Source organism: Telopea speciosissima, chromosome 10, assembly GCF_018873765.1.
Source record: "Telopea speciosissima isolate NSW1024214 ecotype Mountain lineage chromosome 10, Tspe_v1, whole genome shotgun sequence".
Classification (NCBI taxonomy): Eukaryota; Viridiplantae; Streptophyta; class Magnoliopsida; order Proteales; family Proteaceae; genus Telopea; species Telopea speciosissima.
In genome coordinates this window covers 47,919,294-47,934,628 of record NC_057925.1, presented here as the reverse complement: position 1 = coordinate 47,934,628, position 15,335 = coordinate 47,919,294, and the positions used below count along the sequence as shown (strand labels likewise).

The window sequence follows — 15,335 nt, the reverse complement described above, 5'->3', positions numbered from 1 at the left end:
TCCTTGGATATGAAATGCAAACAGTTGTCCCATCATAATTTTGTTATTAAGAGTTATAGAATTATATAGTCCCACCTCAGTTTGTTCAGTCCTTGGTGTCTTCATATACTTGAGGAGCTCTCTCCACCTAATGCCATTTGTAAAGAGAAAGACAAGGGTGGGACTAACAGCTGTGATATCAAATACAAATAGTTGCCATATATGTAATTAGGCGCTAAAAATTTTGGTACTTCCACATGTAAATGAACCTAATGAACAATATCAACTGTCATTTCAGTATGTCATTTTGGTCAGCACGAACCTAGTTGACTCATATTTTTAAGAGAATAAAGAACAAGAGGGCAAATTGAAATTGAATGTTGTTATTTGGCAACTTGACACATGATTCAAGTTAGGGCTTTGCATAAACAAATGAAAAGGTATAAGACAACAAAATTTGCAAGGAACAAAACCAATATGCTGAATAAAAACAGCGTAAGCAAAAATAACCTGCCATCGCTGCTATCCTGGAAAGATATAGTAGGCGCTTTCGTTCCATCAGAGTTGGCATGGAGTTTGTCAGCTCAAATTCGCGCTCATCCTCAGCTACTGAAACAGGGGTATCAACTTCAGAAAGAGCTAGTGAATGCAGAGTTTCTGAAGCCAAGGAGAACTGGTTTTGGAGTATTTCATGAAGCCACAAAAGATCCTTGTGCTGTTTTAGAAACACAGCCAGCTCATCCTGGAACTCTTCCCCAAGCCTTAGCAGCTTAGCAAACTGGTGGTTCAAATACAATTGTTTAAACACGAAGTAACTAAACCCTCCTTTAGGTCCCATGCTCTCATGCTGCACAAGAGATATTATCATACCATTTCAGAGAAACAAAAGCATCTCATAGGAAAATAACAGCCAAAGGGAATAAAAATGCATCCACAACATTAATAGCATAAATAGCAATGAACAGTAAAATTTGGTCGATCAGGTAAAATAGAGAAACAGTACTAAGATATAAGTAGTAGGCCCAGTAAGTAAAAATGCATACAGAAGATTATGCCCAGTTATGGGTAGCAAAAAGAAAGGAGACTATCAAAGAACAAAATAGGGAAATTGTGCCAGTTAAAGATGACATATCAGATTGATAAAACAATAGACAGGAGATCAGCCGCAGAATATAGCATCAAAACATCTCTCCATGCAATGTCTCAAACCTGATTCCCCATCGGGCCAAGAGATAAACCTAAGCACATGCCTAGAAAATAAAAAGTTCAAAATCCAAAGTGACATGAATGCCTAAGAGAAAAAACCACATACATACCATAAGCTTTCGGAGAAGTACTGTATCATTCAGGTCACAGCAGATACTCCACATTGTTTGATACCCCTCATGACGCCTAGCAATGGAAAGTAATGGCAAAGAGAGGTCTCTGAGAATGGCTTCTTTTTGGTCTTGAATATCTTCATCTGAATCCTGCTGTATCAGAAGATTAAGTTAAAAAATGTCATTCCAAGGGTTCATCGTGGCTTCTTCAAAAGTTTATGAACTTTTTTTGTATATTTATCAATCCCTTTTGTTGGGGGTGGGGTAAAGATGGGACTGTGCCCGCAACCACAAGGTTACTTGAAGAATGGATCCTACCCCATGCTTACCCTGTAGTCTGTTCCTTAAGGGCAAATGGATATAGTCTGGACAGCTAGGAGTTTCAGAGAGATCCTTGCCATAAAAAAACTTGTCATTTGCTCTCAATCGACAGACCCTGTGTTGTCGACTTGTCGTCACTCACTCTGAAATTGTTAACTAGAGACAACGGGAAACCCCAGATTTGGGAGAAAGCAAGACACAAGTAGATTTTTCTTCATTGAATTTCATGCTAGTGAGTTAACCAATAGAAACTACTTGGCTTGTATACATACAAAAAGTGGGACCTTCATTCGATCTAAGTTGATAATCAAAAAGGCAATTATCTTCACGGACATTCTGCCTCATATGGAGCCGAAGGAATAGTCTTGGAAGAATATCATTAACAACCAAAGGATTCACATAATATTGGAAATTGATAAGCAATCCAAAAAATAGCAGACTCACAGCAGAGGGGTCTATACATTGATTAGAAAAAAACTCAATGCCAGTGTGGATAATGTACCCACATATAGGAACATTTCATACCATAACAACATCAAATTACCCAACTTGTTAGATCAATGCACAGGTATATAAATTGACAACAAGAAGATGACAGCTAAACTATCAGAAAAGAAAGGCGTAAAAATTAACCTGGCATTTGGCTTCCACAAAACCCTTTATTTGTAGATAAAGGGAGTCAAGAAGTGAATCCCGCCTTTCCCAATACTGGCCTAACAGTCCTTTATTATCTTCTCCACGTTCAACTTTTGCAGTAATAGCACCGGTATATGTCTCTAATAAATCATCAGTCAGACCCTCTAGATGAGAATATAAATCCGATTTTGCTGATAAATTAACCCCAGATGCTTCTTTTAACAGATCCAGCATGAAAGAAGCTACACTCCAGAGCCCATTACGGACAACAGGTTGACAGTACCAAGGTGTCAATCCCTCAGGTGAAGGGTACCAAGCATGGTTCTCATGTCTGTAATTCACCGCAGTGCGAATTAAAGTTGTGCATGCATCTGAGAGTTCACAAGCTCGCTGAATCTGTACCATAACTGTCTGCTCTCCCCCAATTATATATTGTAGCTGATGGTCTAGGCAGTAAAACACTTCTTCAAGATCAGAAACTTTGCTGTAAAATACTTCAGCATTATCTCTATCCATCAGAAGAACAGTACTTCGGCGGGCTTTCTCACCAACTAATTGGATCAGGTCCCAAAGAGAACCCGCTATTTCACTTGACAGATTAGATGGAGATGCAATCCCACTTGAACGGTTCTGACAAATAATGTTTTGCCATTCCCGGAGTTGGATCATTCCAACAAGCTTTTCCCCATGTTCCAAGATTATCTGCAAAGAATCTCCTGTTAATGGAGGACAATGTCTTAGGCTTCATATATTGATCAACACCAGTATTTCAAAACATAATAGAATGGATAACAGGTCAGACAGGGATCTCTCCCAAGGATGATCGATAAAGTGGCTATTGCTCATCACAATTACAGCCAAAATATAACATGCAGACAAGAACTATAGATAAATTCATCTTCAAACTCTTATGACTAATAAGCAAGGGTGTCACTGAAATTAAGTCCAAGTATTCCCCCCCCCCCAACAGAATGAAATTTTTAAGGTTAATAATTAATTATGGACACAATGTACCAGATTGTTCACTGTTCTTCGAAGGAACTGCTTTATCCAGTTACTAACACGAGAAGCAGAGATATGAACATTCGGCACACCACACATGGAAAATGTAAGGCAAATGAGACGATGAAGAAAGTACGCTAAAGTAGGCAACGGATCTTACTCTGTTTAGAATAGAGTTCTTCATGGCACTTGGACAAGGCAATAAACTGGAGAAAGCTCTGATGCTTCTGCTGTTTATCCAAAAGCTGAGAGGACACAGCGGAGAGAGCTACAATCTCAGCTCCCCTGGTTGTGGTCCAGTGTTTAGCTAGGGTATCAACAATCGATCTGCTCATGCGAGCAAAAACATTAGCTTCTCCATCTTTTTCAAATGCTCCGGACTTTCTGAGCTTTTCAAGTGAGTCGTCAACTTGTCCAGACAACAGAAAATCATGAAACAAACTCCTGAGTAATGCCTCTGATTCTTCATCTTGAGCACTTCGACGAACAACACCAGTTATCATTGCCCTTTGTCTATCTCCAGCATCCCACGCTTCAGAACTAGCCCTCCTAGGAACAATATTGCCTCCAAATTTGAGGTTTCTTCTCTCTTCTGCGGCTCCTTCATTTGAGCTTCCTTTACGTGACAAGCTTCGCTCAGGCGGTTCAACCCCACCAAGTAAAACTGCCTTCTCAGGTATTACCCATACTCCCGCTTTCTCAGTCAGTACAACCCATGCGCCTTCTTCACCATCCTCTGTAGAAGGAAAAACTGAAGCATCTATAACTTTTCCTGCATCCCAAGGTAAATCAAACTGATACAACTTTGTGGAGTTTCTCCAATAATAGGATACAGTTGCAGTTCCATCCCCAGAAAGAATTATGGCTGATCCGGAAGGCTTGCCTCCCACGCGAAGTCTCATTGAGAACAGTAAATCCTCAATATCTGCTCTTGCTTTAGGTATAATCACTTGTAGCGGAGCTTTTTTCTCCAGGATTCTTTCACGAGGTGGTTCAGTATTTTCTGACGATATATGTATCCCAGGTCTAAATTGCATTGTCAGAAGTGAGTACTGTGTGTAGCTTGAACTGCTGATTCGATCCTTACAAAGGGTAGCAATAAGAATGGTTAACTCTTTACCACGATCATCTACTTGCATATCCAGAGGCCAAATGCGCTTCTGCCCTGCTAGATCCTTCTTAATACCCAGATCCCCATCAGTGCCAATAATTTCATGAGACCAAAGCTTTGAAATTGATAGATCAGGAACCAACTTAACATTAAAACACTGTATCTCATAATCTGTCAAGAGAAAAAATTCTTTATTTGTTATGTCGGAGGTAGGAAGATCAGATCGCCAGATAAGTGACCTTGGGTACCCCTTTCTCACTAAAGATTTCCCAGTATCACTGCCATGAGCAGATAAAGTATCAAAATTTTGAGAAACTTTCTTCCGTGAAATACCAGATGGAGTGCACAGGAACTGCCAAAGCTCACCATTTGAACCACATGCTAGGGCAATACAGACATGCACTCTATTGGGAACAGCACAAGCAATCAATGAGTTAAAATAACTTGGTTCAACCAAATAACTATCCTTGTTCCTATTATGTTGTTGCTCCCAGTAAGATAAAGCTTTTCCAACACCAGGTGAATTGGAGTCATCAAAAGAAGCAGGAATGGTTAGTGGAGTGGCTCCATCTTCAAAGATGTCAGGCCAATATAGGAAAGCTTGGGTTTTCTGGTTACACACAACTATACCCAAAGACTTCAATTGTTGCACCACATTGTTTGAGCTCGTACGTCTGCCATCCCAATTGACAACACAAACCATCCAGCTGTTACAATGACTGGGCTCTGAGCTTACACCTCCACTTCCAATGACAGATGGTGATAATTCAAGCACAAAACATTTTTTTGAAGATACAGGTGATAAGTAACTCCAGATAAAAAGCCGATTTTCACAAATTATCCAGGACAGAGAAGTTCCTTTGTCCATTCCACCAGAGACCCATGCACCACCTGCCAAAGAAAATTCAGAAATAATGTACCCCATAAAAATTTAGTTGGGGAGAGGATTCCCTCCGACGCCTGTGTGCAGTTTTGGGCGATGGGGCGATGGAGGGTGTAGAATAGGAAAATTTGTCAAATAGGGGGGTTGCTACAGTGTTTCGGGTGGGAGCATGCAGTTTTGTCTGCACACTCAAGCCGTGGGGATCTTGTCCCCATTTAGTTATTATGAAACTCATAATGATTAACGTTTTCAACCCCCCTTCCACACACACACACACACACAAAAGAAAAAGGAAAAAAGGTTCTGTCATATCAGAAGCAACTGTTCAAACCAGGAACATTCTTCTGCACAAAACTTGCTTGAGCATCACGAACCACTTGGGGGAATTCTCCAACATATATGGGTTGAATTGGATCAGCATCAACTCCCCTCTCAGTCTTCTTAACTGGTGGAATTCTGGATACAAGGTGGAGGTGATAGTCAATTATAAAAGGAAATAGTCAACTCGATACAGTAATCTTGTCACTCTTACCATCAAAGATTGGTATCATTGTGGTCCAACACAAGGATAAGTAGATGAACAACAATAAACTGAAGAACCTAAGGGAATTTTATTGCATTGAAATGTACAAAGCAGGACAATAACAAAAAACCATTATCAATTTGAAATTTAACTATACAGATTCACTATAACCATGATATGTTAAGAACAGGCCATCAGTTCATTCAGCATCAATAGAGAAAATTGAGCAAGACAGAGAAACACAGAATTTTGATTGATTAATGACAAAGACATCCTTAATAATAATAAAAAATGAACGAAACATATCATTTCCTCTCTACCTATCTCAAACTTGTTATGAGATGGAATATCCATTTGACATTTAAGTGGACAGATTCATAAGTTGCTAAAACGATTTCCCAGCTTATTCAATGATTGAGAATTATAGTAAAACTAGCACCACATGTCCTTTATGAAAAGAAATGGAGAAAAAGTGTCATCCCCGCACTTCTTATAGCCACATTTGACCTATCAATTCTATGATCCTCACCGGTACTTCTTTTCTCCCTTCCCTACCAACTAAGATAACATTCTGTTATGCCACGTCTCCTACCATGTGGTGCTATTTTGAGAATATGGAGAAAGGGAAGTTGGCGACTAGAAAAGATAAGGGATGCACAGAGAAGCAGGTAAGTTTGGTTTACTTCAAAGGAAACTATCCTCCAAGCAAGGTATTAAGTACCTTAACGTATCCTCCAATACAAATCGATATGTATCTTATTTTTAGGGTACCGATACTATTCCTAAAAAAACCATCAACTGTATAGGGTGGATACGTGACCCAATATGATTGATACTTATCGATACACTTGATACATCTCTTATAAACTATATAACTCGGTCAATGACCAAAACACTTGCCAAGAACTCTTGTAAGGCATTGCAATCAATTTTGTTTTGGCAAAATCAACTTGATTTTGTTTCTACTGGCAAAAGCGACTCTATTAGTGTTGATTCCATATTTCCATAATCATTTGGTAATTAAACAACCAGCAATCAATGATCGAAACCAAGTTTGTACAGTAACAGTTTCCTATCAGAACTTCGAATTTTTTGCTCAAATATTAATTTTTATTGTCATTATGTAATTCTCGATTGGTAGGAGACCAACTAGAACCAATAACTAGGATCTGCTGTGGATTAGGGAAATTGGCTAGGTCAAAAAAATATATGAAATTGTGAAATTAGGGTTAGGGTTTGATGGGACCTAGGGTTTAATGGTAGGGTTAGGGTAAGTTGATGTGGGGGAGTCTTCCAGTGAAGATATTGAGATGTTTTGTTGAGGTTGAGTGAGTAAACTTGAATGAACATGGATTAGGATGAGGGGGGTTTAGGATGGGAGTTTAGGGCAGGGGCTTGGATCGAGTTTCCCTAAGGGTGAGAGAGAGAGAGAGAGAGAGATTTGGTCCAAGTTTGAGCTGTTTCTGATGGTTGGTTTGATCTGGGCAGAAATTAGGGTATGGGGATGATGTTCAAAGATGGGAGAATGCTAGGGTTTGGTTAGAGGATAAGAAGAAGAAGGGTTTGGGGTTGGGATGTTGCACTTGTAGACTGAACTATTCTTGAACCTTGCAGCAGAATTCCAGCAACTGAATATGAGCTTTGATCACCCAGGGCAGAACTGAAGCTGGAATGATACTCAAATGCAAATCGATGGAGAGGGTAGGGAAGGCTATCTCAGCCTGGGTATCTCACCCTCACAGCCTATCCCAGGACAGTGTTGTTGCTGAAAGCAAAATTCTTTATTCATAAAATCGTGGGAGCTCAATTGGAGCTCTTACATATTTATAGCCTTATGGCTGAAAAGAAAAGCAGACTCAAACTATGAGTCTATGACTCAAAACAGAACTAGGACTTCTAATTAGGATTCAAACTTGCACTAGGAATCCTAATTAGAATTACAACTCAATAAAAGACTAATTAAAATACCAAATAAAAATCTAATTAAACCCTAACTTCAGCCCACGATTTAATGCTGGTCTAGGGAATCCATACACCTACCTGATACTACTCTACTGCTGGTGTAGGGAAGAATCCCTACACCTGTGGCTGGTTTTAGACAGCCAATTTACATCAGTCATTTTTTGCAATGGATCACTAGGGTAGTGAAAAACAATCTGAATGATAGCATCAAACAATGGATATTTTTTTTGCAATGAGGTGTGTATCTAACCCTAAATCCTCCCCAAACTGAAAATGACGTTTTTTTTTTGTATTAGTACAAGTAAGAAACTTCATCCTTTACACATAATCAATAATGCACTTGTCTCATCGTACTTTGCGCTCTCTTCTTTATACATGATATATTATACATATTACTTATTTATAGTTTATGCTTCAAAACTGTGTTTAGCATGTATCCTAAACATTTCTATGTGTATCTTGCATCTCTCTGATACGATGCGATACATCTATTAAAATCACCTTTCCAATACGATACCCAATATCGATACTTTAAACCTTGCCTCCAAGTCAATATTCAATAACTTGATAAAAATCCTGGATATCTCCATTATTAGACACCTGGCCATATATTCTTGGCTTCACAATGACTCATTTGAAAAGAGTCAAACATTGAGCAACTACTTGTAGCGTTAAACTCCTAAACTTAAGCAACATTCAGGTTGTCTCCTAGACTTAAGCAACACATAACCCATTCAAACACTTCCAACATCTCCATTCAGCCTTTATTCAACTAACTCCTAAATACATAATACATGTCTCTAAAGATAATTTTGGCATGCAGCAGCTCCCTCCCTCTTAGATTCTGCCCTTGTCCTCAAGGGCAACATCTGCAAACCGGAGCTTCAACTCAGCATCCTCCCATGTGGAATCTGCTGGAGAAAGACCCTTCCAATGGATAAGAACTTCATCCTTCCGCCTCTTCATCCTTCAGTCCAAGATGGCTTGGGGAATTAGGACCCGTGTAAGGTCTCTTTAGCTCATATCTGGTAAACTGGGTTGAACTTGGACTTGGACTCCCAATTTCTTCTTTAAGTTGGACACATGTACCATGGGATATATTTTTGCATCAACAGGCACGTCAAGTTTGTACACCACAAGTCCAATCATTTGTAAAACTTGGAAAAGCTCAGAAAAATGCCATGAAAGTTTGAGATTCCTCCTCATGGCAAACGAAGTTAGTCGGTAGGGTTGCTGGTGCCGAGCTAGAAGGCTGGCATGCCAAGATCGAAGACTGATAGAGAATAGAGATAGGTGCAGGTTAAGTTCAGGTTGGATTCAGTTCTGATCTACTGTATTGGCGTTGAATGATGAAGGAGGTGTTGGTTCAAATGGTGATAGAGGGTTGATAGCTGAATATAGAAGATAGTAGATAACCTCAGCAAGCTAGTGTCCCACTAGTTGCCCGCTGTAGGAGTCTCAATTAAGCACACTTAAGTCACACAAGTAAACACTCACATAGTATGCTGTAAAATTTAATGGCTGCCTTTGAGAGCAGCCAAGATTTGCATTATATAGAGGTGAAAGCCTTGAGTACAGCAAAATAACATTAAAGAGACCCTTAGAATTCCAAAAACCCTTTGAAATTCCCCAAACATAGATAACAATACCAACACATGGAAAACTATTCCCAAGATATTGAAAATTGTTCCCAAGACATTGAAACTACAATCAAAATATAGAAAACTGAGAATGGAAAAGGTATTTAATGCTGCCTTGGAATATGAAAAGGCACAAAAGAATCTGCCAGAATTTTGACTGCTCCAGGAGTACACGATTTGGGAGGTGAAGGAATGGGTTAGGCTGAAATTTGAGGGGCCTATAAGGTAGCATTGGACCAGCCAGGGGGCGGCTGATCCTTGGTTTTCTATGCTTGCGATGCTCCTGCATCAGTTGTAGTCTTTAGTACTCGCCAACCTCAAAGTATTTCTTTGTACACCATTGATCTGCTATTTGTTTCATTCGAGCTTGGGCATTCTTCAAGTTCTCCTGAAGCTCCTTTATGACCAAATCACTATCCTTTAGTTCTTTGTCAACAGATTCTGATTCAGTCGTTCAGGGAACATAAGACAACAATGTTGGAGGTGGACGACCATATACAATTTCAAATGCTATCTTTCTTGTAGAAAAAAGTAGGTTAGTATTAGCCAAGGAATCCATTTGGCCCATTCTTATGGTCGGGAACTTGTAAAACCCCTCCAGTACATTTCCACCGCCTGATTAACAACTTCAATTTGCCCTGCCATCTGAGGATGATAGGAAGAACTGAAATTAAAGTCAATTCCGTTAAGGTGGAACAATTCATTCCAAAAAACGCTTGAAAATTTTGGATCTCGGTTGCATACAATTGACTGTGGCATCCCATGCAAGCGAAAAAAATTGTTCAAAGAACTCATGTGCTACACTTTGGACCGTATATGGGTGTGAAAATGGGTGAGAAATGGGCATATTTTGACAACCTACCAACAATGATGAAGATGGTGGATTTCCCCCACAAAAACGAGTAATCCCACCTATGAAATCTATAAGCATATCAGCCCATACTTGCATAGAAATAGGTAGGGGCTGGAATAACCCCGCTAGCCGGGTGTTCTTTGACTTGTGACATTGGCATACATCACACTGCCGGATATGCTCACTAATTTGCTGCTTCATCCCTTTCCAATAAAAAACAGACGAAATTCTTTGCAATAATCTTATGAAGATCTTCATGAGTGCTAGAGTGAAATTCATTAATGATTTCAGAGAGCAAAGGAGAGTTCTTACTCAAATATATACGATTCAAGAAGAAAAGAACTCCTTCATGATAGGCCCACAGGCCAACAACCTCCCCTTTCATGCATAATCTAACCAGTTCCTTAAGCTCTTGGTCGCTCTGAAATTCTTCTTATAGTGTCCAGCCACCTTGGAACGGACCGGGACAATGCAGATAACTCACTGACCTCATCCCTCCTAGATAGTGCATCAGCCACTTGGTTTTCAGTTTTTAAAGTCTATCAGAAAATCATACCCCATGAAATTGGAGAGCCACCTTTGTTGTGTAGTAGTAGTGATGCGCTGCTCCTACTAATACTTTCGACTCTGCTGATCTATTCTGACAATATTGTTCTTCCTAGAAGACAGGGACACCACTTTTGGATTGCTAGTACTAAGGCCAACATATCCTCATAGGTTGAAATGCAATAAAAATTCTTCCCATGGAGTGCATAGCTGAAGAAATCAATGGGTCGTCGATCTTGCATCAATACACCACTGATTTTTGTTCCTGAAGCATCGCATTCCACAACAAATAATTTAGTATAATCAGGAAGGGCCAAAGCTGATGGGTTTGTCTTGGCTTGCTTGAGCAATTCAAAATCTTCTTCGGCCTGTGGGGTCCACATAAACGAATCCTTTTGAGAAAATTAGTGAGGGGCGCTGCAATACGAACATAATTCTGGATGAATTCAGGTAGTAAGCAAACAAACTAAGAAACCACGTAGAACCTTTGGTGTCATGGGTTTGGCTGAAACCTTATTTGGCTAAATTGAAACACCTTCTTTGCTGATTATATGTCCCAAATATTTTATTGAGTCTGGCCAAACTGACTTATCGATCCCTCTTGACAAAGAGCTTGTGATTGTGAGACCATAGGATAAAAGATAGAGTGACCTCCGGTCCTCCACATGTTTTGGACGATCATCCCTGGTGCGACTAAAAATCAAAATATCATCGAAAAACACACAAAAAGAAATCCTAAAAAAATTCCTTGAAAACATCTTTCATCAAGGACTGAAATGTTGAAGAGGCATTAGTTAATCCAAAAGGTCCGGACAGCAGTTTTTGGAACATCAGGGGAATGAACTCGGATCTGATGTATCCAGATCGTAAATCGAGAAAATACTGAGAAGCATGAAACTCATCCAATAATTCATTAACAAATGGAATGGAAACTTATTTTTTATTGTGATTTGATTCAACACTCGGTAGTCGATAGACATCCTCCAAGAACCGTTGTCTTTCTTGACTAGCAGAACAGGTGACGAATAAGGACTATTGCTAGACCGTATTATTCTAGATTTAAGCACAACTTCTATCTGCCACTCAATTTCAGTCTATTAAAACTGTGGGTACCGATAAGGACACACACTCACCAGACCATTGCCCTATGTCAAGGGAACTCCCTGGGCTCCGGAAAAACATCTGGGAATGTAGATAACAGTTGTTGTAGTTGTGGTTCTTCCACTTTATAAGAGACTAAGTGGGCTATTGGATTCATCATGAAGAAGGAATACATTTGCATCACGACACCTTGCTTCACCTTTGAAATAGCACATAGCATATCTGTTTCTCCCACCAACTTACCTTCCGGTATTGTCAACCCCTGTTATATTACTTGCTTCCCATCTACAAAAAAAAATTCATTGCAATATAGAGGAAATCCCATATAATTGGTCCAAGTCTCCTAAGCCATTGGGCCCCCAAGACAACATGATGGCCATCAATGGGTAAGATATAAAAACCTACTAAGAGAGGGGATCCTTGGAGTGAAATAGACGTACCCATGCTTGAAGCATAACCCCTTGTCCCGACGTTCCTTGAGTTTGGCTGGTATCATCTTCTTGATGCGCATTAGATGATCTTGAATAGGTTGATGGCTAGGCGGAGGCATGGAGCCTTCTTAATGTCATGAGGTGGAAGTCAGCTTTGAGCTAGATATCTAGCCTCATAGAACCATGCTCAGCCCATTGCTACAGAGAGTAATGCGGGCAGTAGTGTCTAGACATCCACATTACGGGAGTCTCTTAAGCCACTGATAAAACAACTCACTTGGGGTGCGTAAGGCAGCGTTTGTGTTCCAAACATAGTTTTCGTCGCCATGGCGTCCAGGCTCCTTGGTCGCCTTGGACGCCTTGGACGCCTTGGGTGCCATGGCGTGTGCCTTGCCTTGGGCGCCCATGGCTGGTGCCTTGCCGCCTTGGGCGCCTTGCCGCCATGGCGGTGTCACCTTGATTTTTCCCCCTCTAAAACGCCATGGTCGCCTTTCCGCCTTGATAACTATGGTTACAAATTAGTATTTATGAGTCAGAAATACTTTTTTGTGTTTTTATTAATTTGGAATACTTCTATACAAGAAGATTTTGTATAGTTGCATGTTGCCTTTGAAGTGGTATGACGCCAACAACACCTTCTCCTCCAAGGTGTGTTTAATTGGTGCCAAGCTAATGTGGACACTGGACGCGATGTCCCTTCACGACTATGGGAAGTCTCACCTTGATCACATCCACGGCTAGTCACTACTTGATCAAAGCGAGTGTGCATAGCAGAGAATATCTCCTACATCTATTTTCACTCTTTGAAAATACGCTCTTGTTCATAAGCCAAAAGGTCAATATGTGGATCGTCAATTGCCTACTTTGAAATTACAATGTTATGAGCTCCCCTGTTGCCATGGCCTCTACTCTCCCTCTCCTACCACATGGTGCTATTTTGAGAATAAGATGGAAGGATAGTAAGTGACTATAGAAGATAAGGTATGCACAGAGAAGCATGTTACTTTTAGTTTACTTCAAGGTAAACAGCCTAAAAAAAAGGGTGTACCCAATGCACAAGGCTCCAGCCACTGTGGGGTCTGGGTCATAATGTACGCAGCCTTCCCCCGCTTCGCGGAGAGGCTGCTTCCAGACTTGAACCTGCAACCACTAGGTCACAATGGAGCAACCTTACTGTTGCACCAAGGCCCCTCTTCGAAGGAAACCAGCCTCTAAGTCAATATTCAACAATTTGATAAAATCCTGAATTTCTCCGTTATTAGACGCCTGATCTCATGTACATGGCTTCAGAAATCAGAACAACTCTTTTGAAAAGAGTCAAACAAATTCTTACCGTTGAGCAATTAATTGGAACCTTAAACTCCTAAACTTAAGCAATAAATCTCCTACACTCAAGCAACACATTACCCATTCAAACACTTCCAACGTCTCCTTCAGCCATTATTCAGCTAACTCCTAAATACATGTCACGTTTCTCTTAGAAAATGTTGGCATACAACACATTCTCCATGCAAACCATTGAGATCGACGATTACTGATTCTAGACACAGAAATTGTATAACAACAACTAAGATTTCAATTCTGGAATCCTTACTGGTACTCCTTCCTCACTTTCCACCAACATAAACTAAGGACAACATTCTCCAGGCAAACCATTGAGGTAAAAAACATTGGCATTACCGTCACCAGAATTGTATAATCCATAAAAGCATTAGTAAAATCCAGAAGCAGGACACTGCCAAAATTAAAAGGAAAATTAAATCCATGATACATACTATCGGGCCTCTCAGATCAGTTATGATAGTGAGAACAAACTACAACGACCTCTGTTTGATTACAGTAAAATTAAAAAATGAAGCAATCATTCAACACTAATGCAACTCCAATACCCTATCAACTAAACTCTTACTATCAGAGTAGAATAATATTAGAAATGCTGGAAGTATTGTACCTGGCAAGAACAGATAACCGAGAGGTCCATGGAGCCGGCGTTCCAGAGGTCGGCCGGTTTGCGAACGAAGATGAGAAGGGCGTCGAAGGAGAATCTGGAGCTGCGTGCCCTAGATGTCGGCCTTTCTGATTGCTGAAGGAAGACTTGTTCGTTGCTGGAGAGAACATAACTGACAAATGGACGCAGAAAGGTTTAACGGCGTCTTAGGGTTTTCTCTTCTGCTGTTTCGTGCTTCCCCTCTCTCTGATTCTGCTATTTCTTTTGAAAGTGCAATGAGCATCGAAGCTCTGCGCGAAAAAAGGGAGTAGTGAGCACTGCAGAGATTTTGAATGGGCGAGTGAGGAGGGTCAAGTGAGGAGCGGCAAGAATCAACATTGCCTTCAGGCGCGAGCCGTATACCTGGGCAGCTACACTCGGTTGGTCTGAGCCGTCGACTCTTTTGAAAGTGCAATGAGCATCGAAGCTCTGCGCGAAAAAAGGGAGTAGTGAGCACTGCAGAGATTTTGAATGGGCGAGTGAGGAGGGTCAAGTGAGGAGCGGCAAGAATCAACATTGCCTTCAGGCGCGAGCCGTATACCTGGGCAGCTACACTCGGTTGATCTGAGCCGTCGACTCTATAAGCTACACGGCCTACACCAAACTCCTGAATGACCCAACGACAACGAAGAATGAGCAAATGACTCCTAACCGCCTGATCTGTCGACTTTTCGTCTTCTTCGCAATCAAAGTTCCAAAAGAAAAAGTGGTGAGATATTAAAGTTGGGAGGGTCCATCAATTTTGTTCAAGGGAAAGAGATGGCTGCCTAGGCCTCTAGAGCATGCACGTTTCTGGCCAATGGGAGCGCCAGTGTTTTATGGGGTAGCGCGGTACTTACACATGCTTATGTGTTGATGCGCAGAGGTCACACGGGGCACGCGACCATGTAGCATTCTTTTTCCCTTTGTGCACAAATGTTATGTCGAGCGACATAGAGGAGAGACAAAATGGTATTTAAATTAGAGGGCGCAGAGGTTACTTCATCTGAGGAGGAGAGAGATTAGCGTAACCTACCCAACAGCCCAGAGAACCTTTTTCCT

At 40.8% G+C, this 15,335-nt stretch overlaps 1 protein-coding gene across 2 annotated transcripts in view; it reads right to left on the bottom strand.

Annotated features, from left to right (window-relative positions):
• Positions 1 to 14,556, bottom strand: part of LOC122641962 (nuclear pore complex protein NUP133) — a 31,873-nt gene extending 17,317 nt beyond the window's left edge. The window contains exons 1-6 of one of the 2 annotated variants that reach the window (XM_043835317.1): positions 14,259 to 14,556; positions 5,583 to 5,707; positions 3,418 to 5,259; positions 2,253 to 2,971; positions 1,296 to 1,451; positions 490 to 826 (exon numbers count right to left, since the gene is read on the bottom strand). In XM_043835317.1, coding sequence (XP_043691252.1) covers positions 490 to 826; positions 1,296 to 1,451; positions 2,253 to 2,971; positions 3,418 to 5,259; positions 5,583 to 5,707; positions 14,259 to 14,425 — 3,346 coding nt within the window. In that variant the 5' untranslated portion in view covers positions 14,426 to 14,556. The remainder of the gene's footprint in view (positions 1 to 489; positions 827 to 1,295; positions 1,452 to 2,252; positions 2,972 to 3,417; positions 5,260 to 5,582; positions 5,708 to 14,258) is intronic. The other variant, XM_043835318.1, reaches the window with a different exon arrangement.
• Positions 14,557 to 15,335: the final 779 nt, after the last annotated feature.